Source organism: Ammospiza nelsoni, chromosome 17, assembly GCF_027579445.1.
Source record: "Ammospiza nelsoni isolate bAmmNel1 chromosome 17, bAmmNel1.pri, whole genome shotgun sequence".
Classification (NCBI taxonomy): Eukaryota; Metazoa; Chordata; class Aves; order Passeriformes; family Passerellidae; genus Ammospiza; species Ammospiza nelsoni.
The window spans coordinates 10441200-10457959 of record NC_080649.1 but is presented as its reverse complement, the minus strand read 5'-3'; the positions used below and the strand labels follow the sequence as shown (position 1 = coordinate 10457959).

At 41.3% G+C, this 16760-nt stretch overlaps 1 protein-coding gene across 1 annotated transcript in view; it reads right to left on the bottom strand.

Annotated features, from left to right (window-relative positions):
* The window catches only part of GRIN2A (glutamate ionotropic receptor NMDA type subunit 2A), a 189892-nt gene that overhangs the window by 26367 nt on the left and 146765 nt on the right, over positions 1 to 16760 (bottom strand). Inside the window, exon 10 of the mRNA XM_059484215.1 lies at positions 12343 to 12503. Within this exon, the coding sequence (XP_059340198.1) occupies positions 12343 to 12503 (161 nt within the window). The remainder of the gene's footprint in view (positions 1 to 12342; positions 12504 to 16760) is intronic.

Sequence of the window (16760 nt, the reverse complement as noted above, 5' to 3'; positions counted from 1 at the left end):
ATTCTATCAGGATGCACCAGTTGTGAATTCTGTTGCTATGAAGTTTTGGAGTCACGCTTGCTGCTAAGCTTAAATCAGTTTATGTTGATAAAGCTTTTAATTTATACCCACAGAATGGAGAAGGATCTAGACATATCACCTTTTGACTACTACAGAAAAAAAGGCCCAACATGCTTTCATGCATATCATAATTCAAAGTTTATTCATAAATAATCAATCAACAGAACCCTCAGTTTTTCAGAACTCAAAATCAGACACCAAAAATGTGGCACTAAAGAAACCTGTGTCTATCTCACATTAAACCAAGAGGAATACCAGGAGAGAATTAAGTTGTTGGATTTTGTCTGCTGTCACAAAAAAGGGAACTTCCTGCCACTTATTACTATTCTTTATTGCTTTCCTTCAAGGATATTTATCCCAACAGTCACCATTCAAGTAATCTAATTGAAATTTAGTGATTTGGTTAATTCAGAGTTGAGGTGGTTCATGCAACCATTAAAAAAAAATAGTTGGGCCATCAGTTCTTTTGCTTTTCCCCTCTTCCCTAAAATTCAGTTGATGCAACTTTCAGTTTAAAAGTCAGATTAGTTCCACCAATGCTCAAAATCTGGTTTCCTCCTTCCTTTAAACGGATTATTTAATATGCAGAAAATCACTAAACATCTAGTAGGCAATGACACAAATTCAATCCATAAATAAAACATGGATGGCTACCTGGCACTGGGGGTAATTAATTTAATTATTAAATTGGAATAAGTCAAGAGGGTACTGGGGCACTGGCCAAGCTTGCAGCCCTCAACATAAGATCAGAGTTTTCTAAATGATGGGCTTTGATGCAGCACTTCATAGACAATATTTCCTTGTATGGAGAGAAACAACAAAAATCTGTGTCCTTTGGGTAGGCTCACAATGGGAAAAAACCTCACAAACCTTCTTGCTGTACCCTCAGGACATTGTAGCTTTTCTGATCTACAGCAGACAATTACCAAAATCAATAGAGCCCAGCCTGACTGGCTGCCATCTGCAGTTATCTGTGGGCAAGGAGGGAGGGAAGGAAGGAGGGAAGGAGGGAAGGACTCTTCCCCTCCCAGAGGATGCTTAGGGACTGGGAGGTTTTGCTCTCTCTGTGGGTACAGACACTGCTGCAACCAGACAACTTCAAACACACTCTGGAATTTGTTGTCTGTTTATTCTGGGATTTATAGTTTTGCAATGCAAGCACATAAAACACATGCTGCTAAACACAGAGAAAATATAGAGTCAGCTATTCTTCTGTCAAAACAGCCTCAGTCAGAAATACAAAGGAAGAAGATCTCTGCTAAAGACTCCAGGGCAAAAGCCTTGTGCTGCCTCTGAAATCACTCTCTTCACATGCAGTTTGCCTCCTTAGTTACTGAGCACTGCAGTAAAACCTTGGGACAGCAAGACACAGCACAGCCAGAGTTTCACTCCCTCGCTGTGGAAGTGCCTCCCCAGCTTCCCAGGAGCCTGGGATCAGTGCAGTGCTCACACATGGAACAGGTTCTGAGGATGCAGGAGGCTTTACTTTTGAGGACTTTTTCTATTCTGCTTCTCTAAGGTCACAACAAATCCCATTACATGAATCAATTTAAAAACATGAGGTACTTTCCTGACAGATGCTGAGAGCTGAAGGTTCTGCTGTCAGTCGCTGCCCAATGTCTTAACTATAAATCAAAAATTGATTGCCCTGAAAAACTCTCAGTGTCCACAAACACAAACTTATATTCACAATATATTTTCTGCATTTCCAACATAACTCTTATAACCTCTCAAGGCTTAATCATCTCTTCAATGTGCTGATTACAGAAGTACTGTTCCTGCAAAGCTCCAGAACACCCTGTACCCCTGCAGCGTGGGCAGGGAGGAACAAGCCCCAACTGAAGAGCTCAGATTTTAGGGCACCCAACTCTTCCATCACTAGGACGTGAATTTCTGGCATTCCAAATTTTTAAGAGCTTTCAGATAACTATAAACACTTCTCAATTAGCGTTTCCAAAAATGGAGACAGCAAAATCTGGGCAAATCCCAAAATGTGACCCTTTCTGAGCAGTTTGCAAAGCTGGCAGCTAGATCAGCCCTGGAGGAAGACAAGGCAGGGATGTGTGCAGGCCAGAAGGCTGCTGGGAACACGGAGGACTTTCTTTCCTGCCATGTCTGTGTGGGGAAAGCCACAGCTGCTGTTTTTGCTGGGCTCTGATGGAACACCAGGCTGGGAGCATGGCAAGGACTGCTGGACACAGGAGCCTGTCCTTGTCTTGCCATTCTCCAGGCAGGACTTGGAAGCCTGGACCTCCAGTGTCACAGACATCTTTTATGAAAAACCCTTTCCTTAGAATTTTTCATCCTGAGAAGCTGAGAGGCCTCAGGAACAAAATGTAAATAGTTATCTGCTGCTGTGGAATGCAACAGGTGCATCTGTGATTGGTCTCATGTGGTTGTTTCTAATTAATGGCCAATCACAGTCAGCTGGCTCAGACTCTCTGTCCAAGACACAAACCTTTGTTATCATTCATTCTTTTTCTATTCTTAGCTAGCCTTCTGATGAAATCCTTTCTTCTATTGTTTTAGTATAGTTCTAATATAGTATATATAATAAAATAATAAATCAAGCCATCTGAAACATGGAGTCAGATCCTCGTCTCTTCCCTCATCCTCAGACCCCTGTGAACACGGTCACACTCCAGCTCTCCCTGTTCTTCCTACAGAGACTGGCAAGCCCCAGGTGTTGGTTCTTGTGGCAGCAAAGCTGCAGAGTGCTGAAAGGTGAGCACAGTGCCCCTGGGGTCACACCCTGAGTGCAGAGCAGCCTCCACACGCCGAGCACACACCCTGCACCCAGAGAGGCTCAGAGCCCCTGCAGGCCTCAACCACAAATTCACAATTGTCAGCTCACTGCAGCCTCAGCAGGGAGTGAACAGCTCTGTCACATTGTGGAGGTTTAAATAAAGTGGTTAGAGATATTAGAGAGCTGAGAGAGAACTGCCAAAGCTGGAATGGCAAAGGTTAATACGTGCCATGAACCGGTCAGACTGGGCAGGCACCTCCAGCCAGTGCAGGACCACAGAGCTGTGGCTCATCTGAGCTACAGGCCGGTCTGCAAACCTCCTCACAAGCACTGCAATAATCCTGGCTAGCAGGAAAAATAAACAGTTTGGAATGTTTATATAACAGTGACTACAAAGGCAAATGTCCTTCAGCGAGCAAGCACCATGAGAAAAGGCAATGGGAAGATTTTATCTCACAGCATCAGAGAACATCAGGTGGTATGAAATCATGAACTGGAATAGTTCTAGAAAAACTCAAAAGAGCATTACTGAATGTAATAATTTGAAGTGGGAGATATGTGAAAAATAAGTGTGGACAATCCCATAACTAAACATTTATGATTCATCAAGAAGGATAAGAGTTGAAAAATCAGAATAGCTATAGCAAAAATTTGTTCTCAAGCATTGCTTAACACATGCAAAATTGCCTTTGTAGAGAAAATTTAAGTTAGAGAAAAAGGTACAAAAAGCAATTTCAGAAAAGTTGAAAACGCTTCCCTATAATTTTCCCCATCTTTATTATTGACACAACTTTTCATAAAATTCCTATGATGAAAACTGAAAAGGAAGATGAGGCAAGTGCTCCTTTTTTAGTCACTTCTCCCTTACAACAGAATTGCAACACAATTGAAAAATGTTCCTTTGCTTCCTTAACCAGCTACAATGATCCTTCAATGACTTTGCTCTCTTGATGGAATGAGAAATAAAAATCAAAAATGTCAATCTGCTCAGTAGTTCTGGAGGCACAATGACAAAAAAACCCAAAAACTAAAAAATAAAAACAAAAAAAAACCTGTGTCCATTTAAGGCGAGAAGATTAAGTTAAGTTTTTGGAGATCATCAATAGCAGTGTTGGGAAGGCAGCAAGTACAAATATACAAATATGTCTGTAAGATCTGATGGGTTTATGTCATCAACTTTCATTTCATCCCTTCTTTCTCCACAGAAGGGATAAAAGAAAGTGTGTCAAGAGTGAACAATGAGGGAGAGCATCATTTGTGTCTCTGTGTCCTGGGGATCCAGTGCTGAAAGGTCACTGTGGAATGGCACAGCAATCAAAGGGAAAGAATGCTGCTCTGAAGATGAGGCTCCCATGAAAGTCTCTAAAGTGACACTTTGATACTGCTGGAGCAAAAGCAGATATTTAACCTTTAACATGAAGGACTGTTGATTCCTCTGACACAGTTTTGACTAAAATGCATTTCAGCTTATCTGATGCACTTCATCCCCAGCAGTGACTTTATCTTTCATTACACATTCAAATGGCTCCTCACAGAACTGAACTTCACACACACTGAGTGGATTTCTTGACATCTTGATATTGCCAATTCATTAGGGGAAAATTGAACAACCACCCCCTGCAACAGCACAGGTCAGCAAAGTGTAACCCAGTTAAATGGTGAACTCAGGAGCACAGAACCAGCTTTCAGCTTTTCTCCCAGCTTAAACTATCCTCACTTCAATCTGCACACAGGAAACACAGACCAAATTTGAAAGAGCAGGTTCTGACAGACATTAACACCACCATCAGAGGTTGTGGAGGCTTCACTTCACCTGTCAGGGCAATCCCAGCTGCCAGGAAATCCATGGAGAGCCTCCCTTGGCTGTGGTCACCTGCATGGGCACCTTCACCCTCCTCGCTCACAGGAGCTCTCATCCACCTCCCCTCTGCCCAAACACCTTCCCTGTCCCTGTAACATTTCCCTTAGCAACAGAATAATGGAAAATTTAGTGTGCCTTTATGATTAATTTATACAATGGAAGAGTGTCCCACTTCACATCTCAGAAGCCAAGCCAAGAAGTTTTTGCAACGCATCAGTTTATCAAAACACAAAACTTGAAGAGCTGAGTGGGGGGAATATATTTTTAGATTAAAGATTTTGTCCCAGTTACAATAGCATAATGAAGGATAAATTCAGCACAGCTCACCAAGTACCTGATCTCAGCCCCAAATGAAATGAAGACTAAAACTCAGAATAGCTTCTGAAAAGAATGGGGGTTAGATGGCACACAGCTACTTCCACCTGTTCATTTTATTTCCAGGCTACTTGTAATATTTAGAGATATTAGATAACAGCATTACCTAAAAAAGTTATAATGCAGACAAAGGAAGCAATCTTAAAAAAAAAAAAAAAAAAAAAAAAAAAAAAAAAAAAAAACACAATCAAAAAAAAAAGTCTGCAGAAGAGCACTCAGGTACTGAATAAAAGAATTGGAAATAAATTGCTAAAAATTATTTTTTCCTAAAGGCAAGTTTCTATGCATCAGGTGAACAGGAGAAACAGGGTTGTTTGTCTCCTTTCTTTAAAAAAAAAGTTTCAAAAGAAGCCATATTTGAGCCAGGAAGACATTCCTGAAAATGTAAGAATTACAAGAATATAAGAATAACTGCATTTCCTGAAAGGACAGCAAGTTATGGGGAAGGAGGAATCAGCCATTAGAAAAACTGATGCCAGAAAATCCTGCCATGAGTGGAAATGCCACAGGAGTCCTTAAGTCTGAGCTGGCAGCTTGCAGTGCTGAACTCTGCTCACTTCAGCACTGAAATGAAAGCTGTGCTCATTCAGCCACACACTTCTTTTAAGATACTAGATTTCAGAACTGATTCTGAAGAGATCCTTCTGAAAAATATTCCTAGATGGAATAGCAAATTTAACCATTTTCACATCTCTGCAGCCTTCTGGCACAGACAGCAGCTGCCCAGTTGCAAACCAGTTTTCCAATTCTTAGCTCGTGTGGCTGCAGCTGGAACATCCATTGGAAATCATTCCCTGCAGAGCACAATGTCAAAATGAGCATTAGAGTGAACACTGAAATATATATTAGATTAAACCACCACAGAAAGCATCATAATGTAAATTGAAATTAAGTTACCCCAGCCCTCTGATGCCAAATTAAATGAAGTTATTGATTGCAGAAGTTGTCTGAACTTGGTCAGCCAGGACAGAAAACCCTGAATGGGCCAAACTGTTTAGCAGAGATGTTTTTTCACAGATAGTCAGGAAGGAAACAGTTATTCACATTTTTGCTCCTTCAGACAGTTTTAAGGAAAGTGTATTTGTATTTGTACAATAATTTAGTGCTTATTGTCAAAATTGATAGTGGTAAGTGGACACCATGGAGCACAGCAAACATCTGCTTGTCCCAGGTAGTTCAGGATCTTTGTTCAGTGCTCTTTGATGTTTTCTGTGTTTATATTATGAGAGCACCCATACATGGGACTCTCTCTTCATGCATCATAGCAGCTATCCTGGAGGATTGCAAGCAATAAATTATTATGACTACAGATATCTCATGCTGCCTACAGGCCTTTTCCTTTCTCCCTCAAACACTCTTCAGAGTTAACCATCCCTGTTAAAAATTGGCTTTTAACAGAGCTAACCATCCCTGGTAAACTCTTAAAAATCTGGTTAAAGATTTGGACATTTCTGTGAGTTCTGGTTGTAAGCTGCTATTGTATCCCCATGAGAACAATGAAGAATTTGTGCTTTTAATGAAAAATTAAAATATATCCTTTTTCTTTCAAATAGACAACTTCTCTCACAGCTTGCCCTCCTCTTTTAAGGTGAAAAGGTATGAAAGAACAAAAACCAGGAAGTTTTTCCTTTGGTGAAAATGTTGATTATATTTTTTCTTTAAAAATAAAATAAAAATATTGAAATTGGTTTTGCATTGAAGTGGAGAGATGTCAGCTGGCTGCCTAAAAGACAAGTTGGGTTTGACTTTAACTTTAGGCACATCACTACTTAATTGGCAGTCCTAATTAGCAGCAGCACCTGCTGGGCACAATCCCAACTGTGCTGCAGCTGATGGGACCAGGGATGTTTGCCTCCTGGTTATGCCTGTGCCACGCTGCAGAGGCTGCCAGCTCAGCCTCTGACCGGCTTGTATTTGTTCAACAAATAACAGAGTGTGTGAGGCTGTGAATTGGATAATTTATAATCACTGTGAGAGCAACAAAAATCCAATTCAGGCCAATAAACTCACAGATGGGGTTAAAAGGCCATTGGGGCCTTCTGGGGTCTTCTCGTGCACTCTCTGTGCTTAGTGCCATAAGATTCTATAAAACATGTTAATAATCATGTTCTGTTCACATGGGAGAGTGGGCTTGCAGGGAGGAAATAACTCCTCAAGCCATTGGCACTGCTTCCAGGTGTTTGTGCTGGCATTATACCTTGTCATTAAAGGATGCTGAGGACACAACCGCCACGTGTCCCTGTCACAGTGACAGCTCAGGACAGCCTGCAGGCTGAGGGCAGCTCCTCAGGGGCAGCTCATAAATCATGGGGATGTAACCCTTCACTTCTGATAACCCAGCACAGCTGAGGCCATCCCGGCTGTGGCAGTGCAGCCTTTCCCAGCAGCTCTGTAATTCCATCAGCATGTCACAGAGGACGTGGGAATAAGGTGTTCAGCTGATGTGAATCAACACAAGCACTGCTGTCTTTAACAGGAAGGCAGATGAAGTCCCAAGTAAACTTTTGCATCAAATCCCTGAGCACACAGTCACAGCTGTGGCTGGCAATAAAAGCTGTAAAGCACTCATGACAGCCAGGGGATCTGCAGCTGCTTGCCTGGGGAACACCAGGGACTCATTCCTGCAGCTCCCTTGAAAGGAAGTGACGGGCAACAGGCAAGCAAACATTTCCCATTCTATCCCTACAGTAAAAAGAGCCTCTCCCAATTAAATTTTCTCATTTCAGCCATTAGCAGTTGAATCCCAGACTATATGCCACTGTAGATGTGCTGGGGCAAAGGTGAGAACGTGGAATGCATTTCCAGTTTATTGCCATTGCAATTTCTCCTCTTGACAGTTTTACAGCCACAAATAGAAACACTGCGTGCAAACTCAAGAGCTATGAGCTCATACAGCCCACACCAGAGAGCTGCCACTGGAAGGATGCTTTGCCTGCAAAAAGATGGTATTCTTTAACTATAATCTCTTCAGGAAAGATATAGCCAGGCAAACAGAAGGAAGCACACCCAAAGAGCCATGGCCAACATAACACAATAATTAACGACTATTTGGGAACTTATTCTCTCCTCAAAAAGCACAATCAATAGGACCTGTCTCCCTGCTACAGAGGGTTCTAGAAATGTAGATCAATTAAATGCAGCATGGACAGAAATGCTTGCAATGCATTTTCAAGGCTGTATTTGATCAATTAACGTCTCAAGAGCTCAGAGGAGCCTCCCTGGCTCAGGCAGAGCTGGGCGCTCCCACCAAGAGCACATTAGCTAATCCTCACAGACCCTGCTCTCCTGAGCAATGCCCAGGGCAACAACTGCCATTTCTCTTCTCATTAAGGAACAAAACCCTACAGAAGCCTGAGCTGCTTGGTCCTGCCTGAGGAACAATCCCGAGCTCTGCACGCAGCACAGCACATGTGGACCACCTGATCCCTTAAATGCATGAAATTCAGTGAAAAACACAAGTACACGTTTTGACAAGCTTATAAGATCCAGGTTGCTTTCAACAGCAAACTGGTTTGAAGGAGGGACAATATTTTGCCATTTTGAAGATTATTAAGTAGCACTTCACTAACAAGATTTTCCTTTTTAACAGGCCTGGTTGCAAACTGACACATTAAATTAATAAATTTCTGCTGCTGTTCAAATGGTATTTCAGCAGCTTCCTGAGAAACACATCTGTGAATCTCAGAAATAAGGCTCTAGTGACAAGAGATGGATATTACTGAGTCTTTACAGAATTTTTTAAAGATCTTTTCAGAAACAAAGGTTGATTTTGTATCAAAGAGGAAAAACCAATAAAGCTGATAACTTTGCCTTCACCCCAGATGGCAACAAGCTGCAGTGAACCCCTATGGGGACTCACCTGAGGGAGGAGGTATAATGTCAATGTCAGGCTAACACAAAAATCTCATTGCCACTTTGATTTGCAGCATTTCCCAGGTGATGATCTCAAACATTTCTGATGCTAATTGAACAAGATAGGTCCAAGCCTATTGGCCATGCAATGAAGTTGCTTGTTCTAATTAAAAAAACAAAGGCAGATGCTTTCCTTGTACATTAATTTCTGAAACAGCACCAGCCTCACCTCTCAAAGATGAAAGCAGAAAGGGGCTGGGTTTTGTCAAGGCTTCCCAGACACAGATGTGAGCACGTTCACCTCTGCATGTACAGCAATGCTCCAACACAAGTCTTATCTAACCCTTACACCTGACCAGGAAATAAAGGCAGGAATACCATTTATTTTATACGTATTTCTATAAATGTTTCTATCTACATTTCTCTCCCCCATTAGCAAGTGGACTGAAGCAGCTGGTTTTCCACTTCTTGAAAGAAAGCAAGATTTAAAAAATATCCAAACCAAACAAAAAACCACAGCAGTTTGGTTTTGTTTTCAGAAATCTGTGCATCTGAAATTTTGTGTTTGTCCTCTTCCTGCTTTCTCCTTCTAGTTCAACTCAATAACATTATGTATTAAACATAATGGTCTCAAAGATCAAGATATTTCCAATCCATCTCAAGATGTTAATGCTAATTAAAGTTGATCAAAAGACTTTGTTTGAGACACAGGAAAATCAGACTGAACAGTGACAAGACGTTACTTTATAATTTCATTTTCTTTGGATCACAAGGGCCACATGTATGGCATTATTCAGTCACTAGCATTGCTTCACTGATGGCATTTTTTTATCCATCTTGAAATTAGAATCAAACACTATAAAAAGTAATTAAAAGGGACTAAACTTCATGTCTCCAATTAAACAAAAGTAGTTTTTCAAGTGATATTGGATATACAGGTTATACAAACACTCTTCAGGGATAACACAGTTCATATTTATTTTAACTCACAGCACCAATTATCAACCAGATTCTTTGCAAGTCCTTCTCAGTCTATAGAATATGACTAAAATTATCAGATAGTTCATTTTCAAAAAGCTGTGTAGAAGCAGCAAGTCTTACTGTGGACAAGGGAAGTTGCTTGTTGTATCCCAAGGATGAGAATGAAAAAAAAAGATAAAAGTACAGGAAGAGTTTTTGAAAGAGATAAAGATGAAAAGAAACAAATTAGCTGTAATAAGGTGAACAGAGCACACACACTGAAGAGGAAAATAGAAATTATATATTTGTTTGGAAGCAGAAGCAGTTTGAGGAAGAAGAGATGAATCATCCTCAAAAGAGCCATAGAAACACAGACTCCATGGGACCAGATGTACTAAATATCATGGAATCCAGTGAATCAGGGAGGGAAAGAAGTTAAAGACGTCTCAACTAGACTTCATTGACTTTAGTGAAAGATGAAAGGACAAATTTCACATGGAAGAGAGAAAAAAATTGCTCAACTAAATCATGAGGGGAAGAGAGAGAAGATACAATTCTGTATGCTGAAAAACAGAAAATTTGGCAGAAGAAATGAAGAATTGTTTTTGAAGACTATGAGTCTGAAAGCAGCTGACATCCTGCTGTTCAATCCTTCTGCAGGTGCCACCAGACAAAATCCCAAGGAGCACAGCTGGAGGCAGCAGTTACTTGTACTGACCCAGAAGTTTATTTGTACCATCTGCTACAGAAATATCAGCCAAGGGTAGCAAGGCAGACACCTGGGGGTACCCACACAGAGAAATCACTCACAAGAGGAAAGAAACTTCAGCAGGGGAAGAGGAATCTGTCAAAAATGAATAGCTGATGCTGTCAAAAGGAGCAAAGCTCTTGAGAAGGACCATCAGCTGGCCCAGAGCAGCCAGCCTGAGTTTCAGTGAACATCCTGAGCAGCCCTGCAGTCAGCTTGGCCCCCCTGTTTTCACACTTTAGTGTCTGAAGAGTGGCCTGATTTTCAAGCTAACAGCAGATTTTCAGGGCTTTCAGTAGCACAAATGGTTGGTGAAAAGTACAAGTAGTTTACATCCCCTAAATAAACTGTCCATCCAGCAGAACAAGTCCTACAAATGGCTGAAATCAGGACATCTCCTTCTTCAGAAATTCCCAGCAGGAATGGTAGGATCCAGCTGTCCATCTCTAATGCATAATTCATCTGTCACCCAGGAAATGTGACCTGCCCAGGCTGGGTCATAGCAGGAGTTGCAGCCTGGCAGCCCTGGGCAAGGCTGGTCTCAGGCAGTGTCACACACCTGGGCTGGCATGGCACAAACAGGCTGGGCAGTGCCAGCTGAGAGCGCCAATGTCACACACCTGGGCTGGCATGGCACAAACAGGCTGGGCAGTGCCACTGAGAGTGCCAATGTCACACATCTGGGCTGGCATGGCACAAACAGGCTGGGCAGTGCCAGCTGAGAGCGCCAATGTCACACATCTGGGCTGGCATGGCACAAACAGGCTGGGCAGTGCCACTGAGAGTGCCTGCAGAAATGAAGGCACACTGAGTCCACACAGCAGCAAGGAGAGAGGAGAAGGAAGAGAAGGAAGCAGCTGGAAGGATAACTTTTTGAAGAAGGAGCCTTTATTCTAAGAAAAGATTTCGAGATTTCAAGGTGTTTGGCTTAATTAATACATTATATTGCCATACAGGTTTGGCAGAACGGGAGTAAAAATTAAAAGGATAAGCAGTTCCCCAAAAAGTATCAAAACAGGGTATTTTAGTATAGGAAGAAACATCTCCTGTGTTCATAAATAAGGAGAGATGTTCCTTGAAACAGCCTCTAGAGTACATAAACCCACTTAAGTAACTTCTCACCTCAAAACAAAACCTAAAATCCTATATTGAGAAACTAATATTATTACTGTTTTTTTAACAAATATAATCATGTTGCTATCAAGGCTAAATGTTTAGAGCCTGCCACCCAGATGAATAATATATGAGCAATGAGTCAGTCTCATACCTTTGGAGGATTAAGAACGAAAATTTTTCTTTGTCCAAACAAGCAGATTGGGCTACTTCAGACAGAAAAGGATGGATGGCACTCAAGACTAAATTCTCAGATCTTAAGAAAGAAGGACACTAATATTTATCAGAATATTTACCAAGATTGTCAGAAGCAGGATTAGGCAGCACTGCCTATAACTACAGACTGTACTGTGTTCAAATTCAAGAAACATTAATTCTGCCCTTTGAAACTACTTCTCACAGGATATTGAAGCTACCATGTAATTTTAAAACAACCACAGAAATCACAGTCAATCATTTTCCTTTTTGATAACTGTACAGTGCAGTTAGAGGGAAAAAAAGCACCCTGTAGTACACAGCAGCCTGCCATCAGTCTGTCCAGTACCACAGAAAGTACAGATCAATAGTTCTCTGTTTCTGAAAAGTTTACAGTATTCTTTAAAAACCATGGGGAAAAAAAAAACTCACCCAGTTTTCAAGCTGACCAAGGCATCCTCAACTCCCTTCTGGTTAAACTTGGTCATGTAGAGGTGCATGTCAGGGTAGTTGTTCCGGATATTCCTCTCCGTGCTTCCATTTGGGACCGTCCCAAACCGAAAAGGAGGTGAATAATCATGAGGCCTTTGAAACTGGAGATAAAGGGGATAAACAAAGTGTTTCGGGCATCCAAAATGTGAAGAAGGGCAATTTCAGCTTTAAAAAGACAGAAGTTGTGTCAATTGCCTTAAATTTTCTTCTAGGCAAATCTGTGGGTCAATTCAGGTCTACTGTACCAGAAACTGTCTTCACACAAAGTGAACATAATCTACATCCAAGGTAAAACCAGCTCCATTTTGCCACTCAAATGTGACTCTCTCCCATGCATTGCACTTTGGCAGGACAACAGAAGCTGGAGCAGATCTTCATCTGCCAACATCTCTCAGGGAACCCAAGCACACTGGCAAACTGCAACCAAAGGAAAAGAGTATTTTGTTGATAGTAATTTCACGCTTCCATCTCAGTTGGGACATTGTGATTCCCCATCAGGAAGATGGGAAAAGGATCATCCTCAGTACTCAACAGGGAGCCCCAGTCCTGGAGAGTGCCAGGGAGAGGCAGAGTGAAGGAGTTTCCTTACCCATGACTGGAGGGGAATAAAAGCTCCTGCAGCTTCCACAGGGGCTCAGAACCCATAGGCTGATATGAGAAGGGCTTCTGGAGCTCCCACACCTGTAATCCTAGTCCCTGTTCACCCCTACCATTTATAACTATGAACCATTTGCTTGAGGACATTGAGGTTTATTCTACAATTTTACTCTATCATTATTGCATCAGCACAGATGAACCAGCCAGGGGCGATCTGCAAAGGAATGGCAATAGCTCAGGGCACGTGCAGGCTTCACACTTGGCAATCCTTCAAATAATCCCACATAAATTTTTTGCTAACAGATCTGAAAATTTTATATGCACCTTTTCAACATCTTCCTTTAAAACCCAAGTGACAATTTAGGATGAAAATGTCTCTTTAAGAAACAAATTAAAAAGGTCACTCAGATTAGAGGAACTATTGGCTAATGAGGAAATTGAATTGAGCATTGATAAAAGCAGTCACCCATGAACTCCACTCTAAATGCACTCTGTTTTTATTGCTGAAGTCAGAAGAGCAATCTATATATCCTGTGCTGCAAGAGATGCCTAATATTTATACAGCTGCTGATTCCTTTGGGGCTCCATGTGAAATATCTCTCTTTTTAACATTTGGTCTCGGGGCATCAAGCATTCCCAAGATCCAGTGCCAATTTGCAAAGAGAATACAAATGGGTTTATACAAAAACTGGGAGTATTTTCAATTCCATCAAAGTTTGACTGTGAAATTATTGCTGCAACACCATTTTCTTGTTACAGAACTACAATTAAATACTTCATTTTAATTAAGCATATTTTGACAAAGCATAAAGGAATGAACTCTATTTTTCTCTATTTGTTTAGCTAAGAGATGTCTTACTTTCCTCATTTTCCCTTTTCAGAGCTTTACTGTTTAAATTATAACTTTGCTACTACTTTTACACATAGTAATTGACCCCTGCACCAAAATTACACTGTACACTACTCATGATTCTTAGTCTATATTTGCTATCTCTCTTTCTGAGTTTATTATGCAGCACTAAAACAAACCCTGCTTTTAAATATATGTCCAGAGAGTCTACTGATATAAACATAGCTTGCTATGAACTTTATTTAAATCTAGAGATAATGTGTCTCTGATGTATTGAGATGGCTTCATGTGTCTCCTAAATTTTCCAGTCAATAGAACTGGAAAAAATAGAACTGCCAATTTCAAGACCTGTAAGACTTGCTGCTCCTTATATTGCTGGGATTTTTTGGAAATTCATCTGTGGGGAGCATTCTGCAAGCTCAGTTCCCAGTATGGCAGGGGAACTGGGGGAATGGCAGGAGAACTGGGGAAACAGTGATTTTAAGGTGGAGAATTCTGGTGATTTCAAAATGGAGTTTGTTTTTAAATATTCTCAGTTTTCAAAAACTTTCATATTAATCTAGGATGTTGGCAGGCATTTCTTCTCACAGGAATAGTTGAAAGAATTAACACATCTGTTCAAATTGAACTTTCATGGCAGACAAAAATATTTCTGCAGAATACAAGGATGAATAAAAAGCCCAAGTTCATTCAAAAGTCACAGAGTTAAAAAGCAGATTAATAGTTCCAAACCCCATCTACAGCCTGGAATTTCTTGGCACCAACCAACAAATTTTATCACTCACGAGGAGATTATTTTTGAAACCATCATCTGCTATTATACTGCTGCTCACAGACTACTTGTAAAGAAGAAAGAGGTTTAAATCTTTTTCTAACACCGCACTCATATCTGAGATGCAAAAAGTTTTCATCAATAATATTAAACTTATATTCTGTGAACTTCCACGTCCTGGAGAAGCAGACAGGACTGTCACTGTCTGTGACTGCAGCAAAGATCTCTATGGCAGGCAAGAGACAAGAAAAGAAAAAATAAATCAAGGCTCTATATGCATTCATTTTCCCTAAAGCCCCATGATGAGAAACAAAATATGTCATGTTTGCTAGGAAATAATTTTCTTCCTAGACATTTCATGAAATGCTGATCTTTTAAATCATGGAGAGAACTCTTGAGCTGAATGCACAAGGCCCTTGTTTGAGTCACAGAGGAGAGGTCTCCTGTTACTCTGAAGAGTGACCAATTCACTCTTGTCTCCCCCTGCTCTGCCACCCTACAGAACACAACTCCAGTCTTTTGCTTTTATTTTATTTTTTCTATATGCCTTAACAAAACTGGAGATCTCATTAAGTCAGCAAAGTCTTCCAGAAACATTACATAATGACTTAATTTAAAGATTTACTTGCTTGCCTGAAAAGGCTGGTGTTGAGAGCAGCTGTTTGTTGTTGTTCTGGAGTTTTTAAGGAACTTCAGGAAACACTACTAAAATATTAGAAAGCAGTAAATAATCTCCTGCCTGTCAGTGGCATCGTTAAGGTTTGCTGTTAAAGCTGAAGAGCAGCTCCTGGGCCGTGTGTATGTGAGGCAGAGCCCCAGCAGAACAACACTCTGAGACAGCTCTGTGCACAGCTGCCCACCCTCCTGCAGCAATTTTTTCTGTTTCATTGCATGGAATAGGCACAAAAGGTCTCAAAAGTACAAAAGCCACGAATTTCAGTCTTTGCTGGATACTTTGGACTAATTTTCTGTTCCTTTTGATGAAGACAAAGCTTTTGAACATCTATTACATACACAAGAATGTCAAAATATAATTTTCCTCTCATTTGCTGAATCATTTGAGTTTGTGAACACCCACCCCTCCTAACTCCAGAACAGGCTGTGCCATGGATTCCTGGGTGACACTCTGGTGACGTGGCATTCACAAATTCATGAGCAGCATTTCAAGGGATGAGGAAACTGTAAAGAGGTCTTAAAGCATAAGGGGTAAATAACACTGTTGGTTTCTCGGCTGTTTTAATGACGTGGAAAGGCTCGGGGTGGCCTTGGGCAGCCTGCGCTCCAAAGGACGAAAAGAGGCTTCAGGTTTTTTCTCGGTCTTCAGTGTTTATTAGTTTTTTATCTAAAAGATTTTCTCTCGGCCCGACAGAGGTCTGCACAGCAGCCAGCCATGAGCACACTGCGAGCCCCCGGGGTGGTCACTTATCTTTATACTCAAAATTACGTATACAATATTTACCTATTTTCCCCAATACCTCTTACCCTTATTGACCAGTGCACTTTTAGTAATAACCAATCCCAAAGTGCCACCATCACCACAGAAGATGGAGGCCAAGAAGAAGAAGAAGAAGGACAGGACATGCCCCAATTCCTCTATCTTACTTCTCTAGACCCCCCTGTACAGAAATCCTAAACCCTGTGTCTCACACTCTAATTAAATTATCCTTTCACCATTTACCCCAGTGAAATCCTCCCATCCTCATACAGGTGTCGTCTCCCGTGCAGGATCAAAGCCCAGCCACCAGACACTTCTGGCAACGTTCCAGGACCTCCAAGCCCCCCAAGGGTGGTCTCAGTCACTCTGCACATCAGTCCTGAGGTGCTGAGATCCCACATAACACCTTATCATCACATCAGCAAATCTGGTGAACCAGCTGACAGAGGGCAACAAAATTCCTGAATGGGACAACACTGAGTGCTGAGGGTCAGGGGTGGCTGCTCAGAGAGAGGGGCGTTTTTCCTGATTCTTCCTGATTTTTCCATCACACCCCAGCATCTCTAACTGGAAACACTTTGTTACACTGGCAGTACAGCATTGACAGAAGAGCTTGACTCTTCAGGTATGGCAGTGGGAAAAGTGGGAGAGGAGAATACTTCACAAGCCCAGAAGTGGGGTTTGGTTTTTTTTTTTTAATTTTT